This window comes from Drosophila biarmipes, chromosome 3L (assembly GCF_025231255.1).
Source record: "Drosophila biarmipes strain raj3 chromosome 3L, RU_DBia_V1.1, whole genome shotgun sequence".
NCBI lineage: Eukaryota > Metazoa > Arthropoda > Insecta > Diptera > Drosophilidae > Drosophila > Drosophila biarmipes.
Genome location: NC_066613.1, coordinates 13,879,730 through 13,890,716, shown reverse-complemented (window position 1 = coordinate 13,890,716; position 10,987 = coordinate 13,879,730). Strand labels below are relative to the sequence as shown.

General features: G+C 46.8%; 1 protein-coding gene across 1 annotated transcript; it reads left to right on the top strand.

Annotated features, from left to right (window-relative positions):
* Nucleotides 1-6,231: 6,231 nt before the first annotated feature.
* LOC108028064 (uncharacterized) lies at nucleotides 6,232-10,091 on the top strand. The gene is made up of 3 exons (XM_017099704.3): nucleotides 6,232-6,439; nucleotides 6,506-7,568; nucleotides 7,828-10,091. Exons 1-3 carry the CDS (start codon nucleotides 6,364-6,366, stop codon nucleotides 9,977-9,979), a joined length of 3,291 nt encoding a protein of 1,096 aa, XP_016955193.1. The 5' UTR covers nucleotides 6,232-6,363; the 3' UTR covers nucleotides 9,980-10,091.
* The last annotated feature ends 896 nt before the right edge of the window (nucleotides 10,092-10,987 follow it).

Genomic DNA, 10,987 nt, shown 5'->3' with positions numbered 1-10,987 from the left:
GATCTTTCGACACAGCAACAAAAGGATCGTTCGAGATTTTTATACAACGCTTTTTGATTCCGAATTGACAGGCGGCATACAAATCCCCCGATTGTTGTTATAAATTAGCTCAAAACCCATGCACAATGCAATCGGCCATCAATCATACAAAGGAACTCATACCCGTACGTCTGCGATATGTTATAAATGTTTTCATTTCACGCAGTTCGTTAAACCGAAGATTCCTCACCTCCGAGAGGGCATTTCCACCTGCGGATCTCCTCGGATCGCCGATCTTAGAGATTCTCCGGGACTATAACCTTAATTGACTTGACGCAAGTTGGGCTTTATCGGGCTGTGTCTATCGTATTTTCCGCTGTCAAAGCTTAATATCTGTGACTATCAATTGTTTTCGCATCTGAGTTATCTTTTTTAATTTCAGGCCCGGCTTTGCCCCCTGACCCGGGTCAAAGTTGAGTGCGCGAGTGTGTGTGGGTCTCCTTATTTTTCCCCATGTCGCGTGTTTCATTAGAGGCGACAAACAAACACAGCCAGGCCACAGATTTCCAGCAATGATCAGCCCGCGGACCTCGACTCATAGCCGTTGTCTCACATCCACAGAGAAAAATCTAAAAAGCTTCGCAGAACTCGGCCTAAAGTGTTCTTGGTATGAGGAAAGGTACCGCGAGAATTACACGGTTAATGAGAGAAAATAGTTAATAAAAGGTACAAAATATATTTAAGTTCTCCTTAAGACTCCTGTGTGATTTTTCTTCCTGTGTAGCACATAGCACACAGCATATTGTGACCTCAAAAATAACGAACGTGCGGTAAAAGCGTCGCCAACCTCAGAGAGCTCTAACCTGGCCAAAAGCCACACACTCACACACACTCTGTGGGCCAAGAGTCTTGGTCCAGTCAGCTAGAGTAGCAGCATCACAGGCAGCAGACTTCTCCTCCTCCCAGTTTTTTATTTTTTCAGTTTTTTTGCGACGTGCCACACCTGTTTCATGTAGTCAAGCTCTTCTCTGCCCAAGAACCAGCCATCCAGACATCCACAGGGAGAAAATTCTAGAGTTATAAGATAAAAGATAGTCTAGGAAATTGTATGATTAAGGGTTAAAGCATTTTTAAGCCGTTTTCTAAAGAAAACCTTTAAATAATCCAACTTAAGTGCCTTTTATGGTTCTGAAAACTGGCCATATTTAAGGTTTGAAATCGAAAATTTCAAAAAAGGTTATCTAGACATTGATGATGATGAATTCGTGCATAATAATAAAATATAAAATAATTTATATAACAATAATTGGTAATAATATAGGCGCCAGCTTATATAAAATAAAGATTACTCTATAATGTTATTCATATTTTTTCTTGGCCTCCATTATTTTTCAGTGCAGCCAGCGCCTTGTGAGAATTTTTGTTTTCGTTTTTCGGGGGGACTTTGTAGGCAACAATTTTTCGGTCTCTAAACTGACCTTAGCCAGAGATCTGGCTCTGGGAGCTGGCAAACGCATTTCTGATAATGATGGACTGTATTAACCGTTAGCCAAAGCTGAGGCCAGGCCGCTTCGGGCCGGGCCTTTACCTCCATGCATGTGGCCACAACAAGCTCTGGCAATCAGTGGACATTTTAAGATTTTCCAGCCTCGGCGGTGGGAAATTGCTGGTCAGATTTTCGCCGAAAAAGAAGAGCCACTAGAAGAAATGAAAATAGGGGGAGCGAAATTGAAATGACGAAAAAAAGAGCCTTTGACAGCTGAGGCTTTCACTCTCGGTCTTTAATGTCGCCTGTCCCTAAACAATTTGAACTTGTCAAGCGTAATCAGTTTTCCTTTCATTTAGTCTGACATTTACCGCCGCCAACGAAGCCGACGTTGACACATGGCCATGCCAGCCGCCTTTCAGGTGCCCAACGTCCAACTCCCGGCCACAAGACACCAGAGTGTCCGGCTTCTTGGCCAGAAATGCAGTCGCAGACGTGGACGCAGCCTGGTGGCAATTATCAAAAAGCGCGCCACTTTTCACACGCAGCCGATGCAGTCGCATTGCTGGGATGCTGCAGGCGGTCGCCGTGGCAATAGTCGCAGATACACCGGTGTCACTAATTACGGCTCATTATAGTGACCAAAGTGTAACATGTTGTCAGCTCCGAGGACAACAAGCAAATGTAATGGGGAAAAATAGAAGAGGTGCTAGTGCAGTGATCGCACACCGGAATACTCTACCAATGATATAAGAACGTATATCTTAGAATGGGGATCCTTAAGAAGCTATACATCTTTGAAGTTGCTATTTTACATCACTTTTGCAACAAGTAAAGACATTATAATGAATAAAAGACAATAGCGATGTTCATTATTTTATTTAAATAACCACAACATTTTATTTAGCTAAATTATGTCATGATTTTTTTTAACTAACAAGGGAGTTTTTCAGGGACATCTCGAAGAAGTATCTTTTTTCTTTCCTCCCCTTATCATATATTTCTCTCTTTTTATAATACACTCTGTCAAAGTTATGGAAATTTATTTATCAAGTACAAATATGCCAGTTTATCTAATGTTATATGGAGAAAACACCCATCCTTACTTTAGGAATCTTCGTAAGTGATGCTTTTGCGCCAGCCTCAATCCGCTGCTAATTGAGTTCCCACATTAGAAAACTCTTTTCTATTTATGGCCTTAACATATACTTCTCGAGTTTATCGCATAACATTCATTCTGGGGGCCGAGGCGAAAATAATCGCAAAGTTATCATACCCACACTCCCCGATTTTTATTTTTTTCTTCAACTCCGACTCGTGGCTCGCACATGCGGTCGATGGAGTTGGAGTTGGCATCGAAATCGAACTCGGAGACGAGGCTGAAGGCAAAGTTGGAGGAGCTATCCAAACACCTGACAGTTGACTGTTGGCGCTAACGCGGGCCTTCGTGTTATTTCTGTTAGGTGGCCATTTTTGGGCAGCCAAGTTTCGTGTGAGTTTCGATCGAAAGTGCAGCAAACGCAATTCCCAAACTATTCGCCGTGTCCCACAGAAATTCTACGGCGTAGTGTTTCGAGGGGCTAACAATTAAGTTCTCGAAAAAGACAGCCAACCTGTTCAGAATTACGAAATCCATAGTCAAGCCAGGCGAAATGTCAATTTCGGAGCTGGTCTTCGGAATTAGCTCCATTACGGAGTCCGATCGGTCCATCGATCTTGGCTGTGAAAACCATTTCAAGTGGTTTCAGCAGCCCAAAAACCGAAAAAACCCTTGTAAATATCAATCGAGCGATACTCTCACTTGAGCCGAGGCCCAGAGTCGTTTGCTACACGAGTTGCCCGAATCACTTATGAAAATCGCTTGAGAAACCCTTGAGAGCCGACGACGATCACAGTCGTTCAAAGTTCGTGTCAACATCATCAATTTTGATCAATATGTATGGTCTAATGCTCTCCGTCTCCATCGATAAATAGCCACAGTTGGGGGCAGTGAAATAGGAGTAGAGAATCGAAACACAACATTATTATTTGTTACCATATTTTAAAGACAGATCATTGCCATTAGTGTTTACTAAGTATCACTAAGGATGAAAAAAATAAGGTATTCTAGTATAAAACAATCTATTGTATAGTACCTAGAACCCTCTACATTTATACCTTTTTTTTGCATTTCGATATAATATATAGCTCTGAAACCCATCTTACCTATGTATTTAATGGTAAATAAGAAAAAGAACTACTATTTCCTCCCCAGCTGTCCCTCTGCATACATCTCTCTCTATCTGCCATTTAAACGGCTCCTTTGCCTCCGGGGCCCGATCGTGTTTGAGTTCATCGCATTCGTCTCCGATCGTAGACTCGACAAAAATATGGAAAATTACAATTATTAGGCATTTGGCTTGTTTGTTTATTGGTAGGTGTATTGAGGTTATACGCTAAATGATACATCGATCGTTTGAATAGAGCGATCGAGCAAAACGATCCGGCGCGATCAGCGCGATCGTTCAATTGATTGCCCGCCCGATCGGCCAGCGGACAAGTGAAAATCTCTGGACGCTATCGACCCGATGGATTCGACCGACGGGAAGATGAATGAAAATTGCTGCCTAAATGGCAGCAGACATGATCGAGCCGATCATCACTCCTGGCCCTGGCATGATCACTTTCTTTTCGGAGCGGTCCGACGGGCCGGGGAAAATCTCCGAGTGGTGACATGTGTTCGTATGGGAGATGGGTCGCCTCAACTCTTGACCCAGCTGCATGAGATAAGCAATTATGATCTTGATGATCCCCGGTGATCTCGATCATGATCTTCATCATGGTCACTGTCCGAGATCATCTGGAGCGCGGGAGTCGGGGGATGGGTGATGGGGAGCTGGGAGCTGGAGCGGGGACTTCGTCTGGTTAAGTGACGCCCTAGGGCCGCTCTCTAGCGACCCTGTTTAAGTTTATAAAAACTCATTATAATGTCTTATAAATGCACTTGTATCAAGTGGGATTTCTTGATTGCCGTCTCCGTCTGTGGCACTAGTCCGCCCCCATCCCCCGAATCTTTCCAGCCAGCACCCCCAACTTCGCTTTTGGCCTGGTCTTTAGCTGCTCCTTTTCTCGGTCGCCCTGTCTTCGGCACTTGCAAAAATACTATTAAAGGTCTTAAAAGTAATACTAAACTTGGATGGTTAGTCTTAGAAATAATATTGTCAATTCACTTAATTAATATTACTTTTACTGCTTAATTTATATTCAAACAGAGTAAAGGAAGATAAATTTTGATTTATTTATAATGAATTTTATTCACTTTTGGGTTGTCATTATTTTCTAAAAGTGATCACAGTTTTATAAGTCTTGTTCTAGGCATTAATGATTTAACATGCCTATAATATGTAGATCCAATTGAGGATACTTAACCTTTTCTCTCAGTGTGCTCGCTGCCTCTGAGACTGGGCCTTGCTCTCGACTCGAGTCGAGTTGAGTCGACTCTACTCGACTCAACTCTCGGTTCTGCTTGGGTTCGGGCCCGGCTCCCATGCTCTCATGCTTAGACACATAGTTCGCTCAAGATCATAACATGACCTTTTGACTGGCAGTGATTTCAACGCCCACGCGTATAAAACAGACCCAACAGCACCACCGCACCACCGGGGCAGAAAGCCAAAAAGCAGGCAGGAGGCAGAAGGCAGAAGGCAACCACACCAGGCCGATCTGGCTCTGTGGTCTCTGTATGTTTATGGAAAATGGGTTATGAGATATTTCTCTGGCCTTTATCTCTTGGCCATTTCTATTTTGACCATGGGAAATAAATTCTGTGAGCCCGGGTAGGTTGGTCCCTGCGCTAATCGAATGGACAGACTGGGATCTGGCAGAGGAAAAGCCAACCAGCCACGAAGGACGTTCGTTCTGCATTCTACACCTACGCTCGCCCGGAGGTTGAAGATTCCGCTGGATAACTTGTTGCTCTGTTCTTTCCCCATTTCCCGCACTTTCCCCATGTGCGGTAATTGAACTTACGCGTGTGGGGATAGTCCACCCTTGATGGAAAATCGATAGACCCCAGACCCAAGTCGAAGGAGTCTTCCTTGTTTTCGTGGTTGTCCTTTTAATTTATACCAACAAACAGCACATAGAGTGTGTATTTTTGGAACAGACATCGGGCACGCGACGAGCTCTTTAGTTTCTGGGCGCCCCACCGCCCACATAACAAGTTTACCCGACTGCATTAACCCACTGCCAAAAGCGAGTGCAAGGACTGCCCCCACCAAAAACGAACAAGGAAGGTTAAGCCAGGATGGGCGAATTTTAAATGCCTTAACTTTGAAACATATTATGGTGCAAAGAAAATTTACATGAACGTGTATTAAGAATTATAGCTCTAACTCCCAATTAAAAAAGAGAGAATAATAATATTATTTTAGTTCATTTACGAATCTTAAAATAAAATTGTACTATAAAATACATAAATAATTTTATAGTAAATCAATCAATTTAATATTGTTAATGTTGAATTTTAATTTGTATTTTAAGTAAACGCCAAAATGTAATTACCAGTAATTTATAAAAGTTTAATGGTTCCCTCTTTTGAGATTAGGTTTAGAGTGATATTCTTAGCTGGTAAAAGTCACACACAACCTGAGATACCCCTTTTGTGAAGTGCTCAAATTGGCTTTGTTTACTCCTTGAATGGGGCTCGTTGTTGCCAGGACAACCCGCTGGCATTCCAATGCAAAACAAATCGAATTTCGGCTGTCGGTGCCCGGGGTTCGAAGGAATTTCAGTGAGGCTCCTGCGCAGCCTTGGTGTGGTGCTTCGCCGAGTGCTAGGATTCCAGCCGACCTTTGGCACTTCTGAATCTGATTCCTTTTCTGTTTCTGGTCTGTAAAGTGGAAGTGCAATGAACTGACATGATTACGGGACCGGAGGCCAGGCAAACGCACAGGTTGTTGGACTTGAAGAAGCAGCAATGGGCCAAGGAGCGAGGTGGGTTGACCAAGGGATAACTGATATATATAAAATCCTAAAAATATATATTACTTAACTCTTCAGAGGAAATAGCCCGCATGGATGAGATGTACCACCACCAGCACACCTCGCACCACAAAATCGAGCGCACCTCCATTCGCACCTACTACTCCAACTTGGATCTCAGCCAGAGCTCGACCTCGAATCAAACTTCCAGTCACTCCCGACGAGCTCCGGGTCCGGACATGCAACTGATACTTCGCCAGCAGCCGGAGTACCGACAGGGCAATCAGGCCTATATGAACCAGCTGGAGCGGTATATCGACGATCTGGACGCGGATGCCGATGCGGATTTCGAGGACGAGGATGAGTCCATGTATCGCAGGACCCGGAGAGGCAGCTATGCACCCGGAATGTCCTCTAGACAGATGCAGAATCCGGCCCGCTATGCGGAATTGGTGCCCACATCCCTGCAAACGGCCAAGGGCAGGATGCAGAACTCGCGCCAGGAGGCGCAGCAACAACTGAAGCTGCAACACCAGCAACTTTTGCTGCAGCAACAGCAGCAGCAGCAACAGCAGCAGCAGCAACAGCAACGCCTGAGAAGTCCCAGTTTGCCAGCCATAAGACAGAGGGTGAGACACCAGGAAAAGTCGGGGAAGCCAACTGACATTGATCCCGGCAACGGGACACAGGCACATCGATTAAACAATCCCCCGGGAGGCGCTGGCAACGCAGGAGCAGGAGCGGTAGGAGGAGGAGGTGGAGTCCAGGGACCTCCTGGTTGCCAGGAGGAGGACACTTCCGGCTATCTGAGCGATACGCCCAAGAACCCCCACACCCCGGACATTTGGTTCAACGACGGTGCGAGCCAAATCGAGAGCATTAGTGGAATGGGCAGCGCCAGTGTCCTGGATGGGGGAAGTGTGGGCGCCGTGGGAGGGGGCGTGGCTGGGTGCCGACGCCTCCGGCGATCGATAATGGCGGGCTCCACAGCTGCACCGATTCCTGCACCCATTTCCATGCCCCTACCCCATCAACAGCCACCCCCGGGAAACCCGCTGAGCAAGGTGTACACCATCAAGGGACGACGTGTGCCAGGGCAGGGATACGAGCCCCTCGCCGCCGATGGGTACATGGCCGATGGGTGAGTAACCAAGTGACCCAATCACACAGAAAACAAATGAGCAAGCTGCAATTAAGCCTTGAATAATTAATACCTTGGTTACCCAGATTATTTATTTGTAAAACAAGTTATTAAAATGTGACATTAAAACAATGTATGTTTTTAGCTTATTAATTTTAATTGTGTAATAAATTTTTAATTTTTTTTAAATATTTTGTATGTTTACTAAATATATCCGTAAAAAATTGCAACTCTAATATTTTCTTTACCATCCTTGTAGATACTGCTACATGCCCGCTCCGCCCAGCTCCTCGAACATGAGCATGAGCCGGGACGTCTCCACCTCGAACACCTACCAGGTGCAGATCGGCAATCCGGAGCACAGCGACTTCTTTGTCCACGAGCAGCACGAAAGAGAGCGGGCTCGCTGGGCCAACTTCAATGGGGCAGTGGGCCATCAGGCCTCCCAGCAGCCGCCAGGATGGCTCAGCCGGGGGATGCACGACCTCAAGGACAGCGAGGACGATGTCCAGTCGATGCAGTCATCCTCCACCTATCTAAGGGGTCAGAACGCCCCCCTGGATGCCCAAACTCTGGCCGAAAGAATGGACAAGAGGCGCAAGGCAGCCGAGTATCACAATGCCATCAAAAAGCAGCTGCACGAGCGGGAACTAATCCGGAAATGGGAGCTGGAGCGCCATCGGCAGGAGGAGCAAATCGAGGAGGAGCGCATCCGGAGACAGAAGCAGTTGGAGCAGGAACGACTGGAGTTCGAGAGGAGAACTCTTCTGGAACGCGAAGAGGCGCAGCAGAAGAAGCAGCAGATAATGCTAGATGCCATACAAAAAGCTGAAGTGGCGGCCAAGTTGGAAAAGCAAAAGAAGCGAATGGTTCGCCAGCCATCCAAAATGTCCCAGGAGACAGAGGAGGAAGAGTCCGAGCTTCTAAGAGTCCAATCCGTGGAGGAGGAGGAAGAAGAGGTGGAAACTAGGGCGGAAGAACCCTCAGCCCAAGAAGAAGAGGAATCCCACACACCGAGGGCTCCACCGCCGGTTATCACAGAAGAAAAGGTCCTCATAGGCACACCCATCAACCTTCGAAGGACTATTACCAAGCCCATTCAGCAGCCCAAGGATACCAAGAAGGAGGAACCAAAAGGACCCGCTCAGAACAAAAGACAGACCTCTCTCCTGGGCGACGACAAGGAAAACATGGCTCTGCTGATGCAGCCAGCTACCCTCATACCATTGCCTGTTACCAGCGACATTTTTGGACTTCAAAATGCTATTGGTAACCTCCAGATAGCCACCTACTTTATGCAGCAGCCCATGCAGAGGCCACCGCCACAGACCCCGGGTTCCTACTCCAAAGCCACGATGACCCATCGCACAGACACCTCGATTTACACAGAGGATGGCTACCAGGCGGAAAAGGAGGAGGAGGAGCCCCTGGAGACTGCGAGGTCTGGCAGAACGGACTTGGTCACCGCCAGTGGCTGCTTCTCCCCGGATTCCTTGGAGGTGGATGTGGCTCCGGTTTCGGTGCCCGAGCAAGATAAACTAGCTCTGATACCCCTGAAGACGCCCCTGCAGATGGGACATTCCGATGACACCGATGAACACCACCACGAGCTGGGTCACCAGGCGGATGTGGAAACCCAAACAGAGCTGCCCCTGAACTGCGATCTCTGTTTGTTCCACGACAACTTCTACAAGGTGCTGCTCAAGAGGGAGGTCTCCACCACCACCACAACCCAGACATCCAAGTCCCAGACCCAGCCCGCTAAGGAATCCACTGCTGAAAAAGATCACGAGACCACAACTACTACGACCACCACCACAACGACCACCTTTAAGGCCAAGAGTAAGGATAAGGACAAGGACAAGAGTCTGAAGAAGCACCTGAACAAGGATAAGGACGCCAACAAGATGGACGATAGACCCAAGTGGGGCGTCAACCGTCCGGTGGTTCAGTATGTCAAGGCCAGCGATCGGGATCCATTCTGCCTGCGGAAGAAGAAAAACCACCCGAGCACGGCCAAGCCACCGAGATCCCTGTCGATGGACTCTCGTCTGGATAGTGTGGCGGCTCTGCCCGAGGATCGGCTGATGAACATTGCCGGCGGACCTCCATCCGCGGCGGGCGAACAGGAGGAGGAGGGCTTCCTTCTCAAGGCCCGCAACGTCTGCACCGAGATCCTACCCATTAAAACCGATGACAAAGGTCGCATTTTCCTCAACTTTCGCGAGGCCAGTGCCATTATGAACGAGGATGAGATCAAGGACAAGCTAAGGCAGAAGTACTTTAATTTCGGCAGGATTCTCCCCCGCAGAAGTTGGGCCTCGGCCACCCAGCACGCCCTGCCCTTCAGTGCGGTCACCACGGCTCCACCACAGGCCACCGTGGGAGTGGGTGACTTGGCGGATGACTGAGGTCACCCCGGAACTGTTCAGTGAACAAGAAACTTTTACAATGCATTAACTCATAACCAGAACGACTGTAAACCATTTATGTAAAACCTTTAAATATATCGATTTGTATTGCAAGCACCTAATTAGGAATTTATTTTTAAGGTTGCGATATTTTTAAAGGGACACAAAGAGGATATTATTTAAATAACTGCAATTATTTGATTTTAAGGTGGAATGATAAAATACGATAGTCCTTTGCAAAGTTCAAATAGTTCCTTTACAGATTACACATTTTGTTCCTGTTCTACCTTTGTTATACGCAGCCGTAAAACTAATTTCCTCCAAGCCATTTTAAAATACCTTTAAAAGTGTAATGACTAGCTAAGCATGCTCCAAACTTAGCTACTTGTTCTAGCGAAATTCCCGGCCCGTGAGAAAGGACTCTTCGCGGGTCTGGGAATTTGGGCTGCCTAGATGCGGATTGGATTCCTCGTCAGGCCTTCGCCCAGGTCTATTAGCTACATTGTTGCCGGGGCCTTACGCTCTGAAAGCCACAAATCAAGCAAATGCTGCCACATTGTTCACGGTGAGCTGCTGAGCTTTGGGTTGCTGATCCCTGGCCAGATCTGGGGGCAAATCTGCGGCCGGGGTCGGAGTCTGTTACACTTTCACAGAACTCAAAATGTCGTATTTCACGCATTTTTACGAGCGTTCGCGTAAATTTATGCGAAAAATCGTAAATAACCCGGGCATAAGCTGCCTTCCAGGTTCATCGAGTCCTCGGCAAACAAATTTTTATTTGCTCGAGGGGCGTTCCTTTCGGTTTCTGGCAGTGTTTCTTTTTTTTGGCAAGTGGGCGCTGCATATTTCTGTTAATTAACGCATTTTGTGCGTTGTGTAACTATGAGATATCTTGTGGCATTCGTTTTCGCGATCCGAACTCCGCACGTAACAACAATGCAGCCATTGAGGAATTAATTGCATGCCTCTGCCAGTTTCTAGACTCTAGCTCCCAAAATCATAGAAACG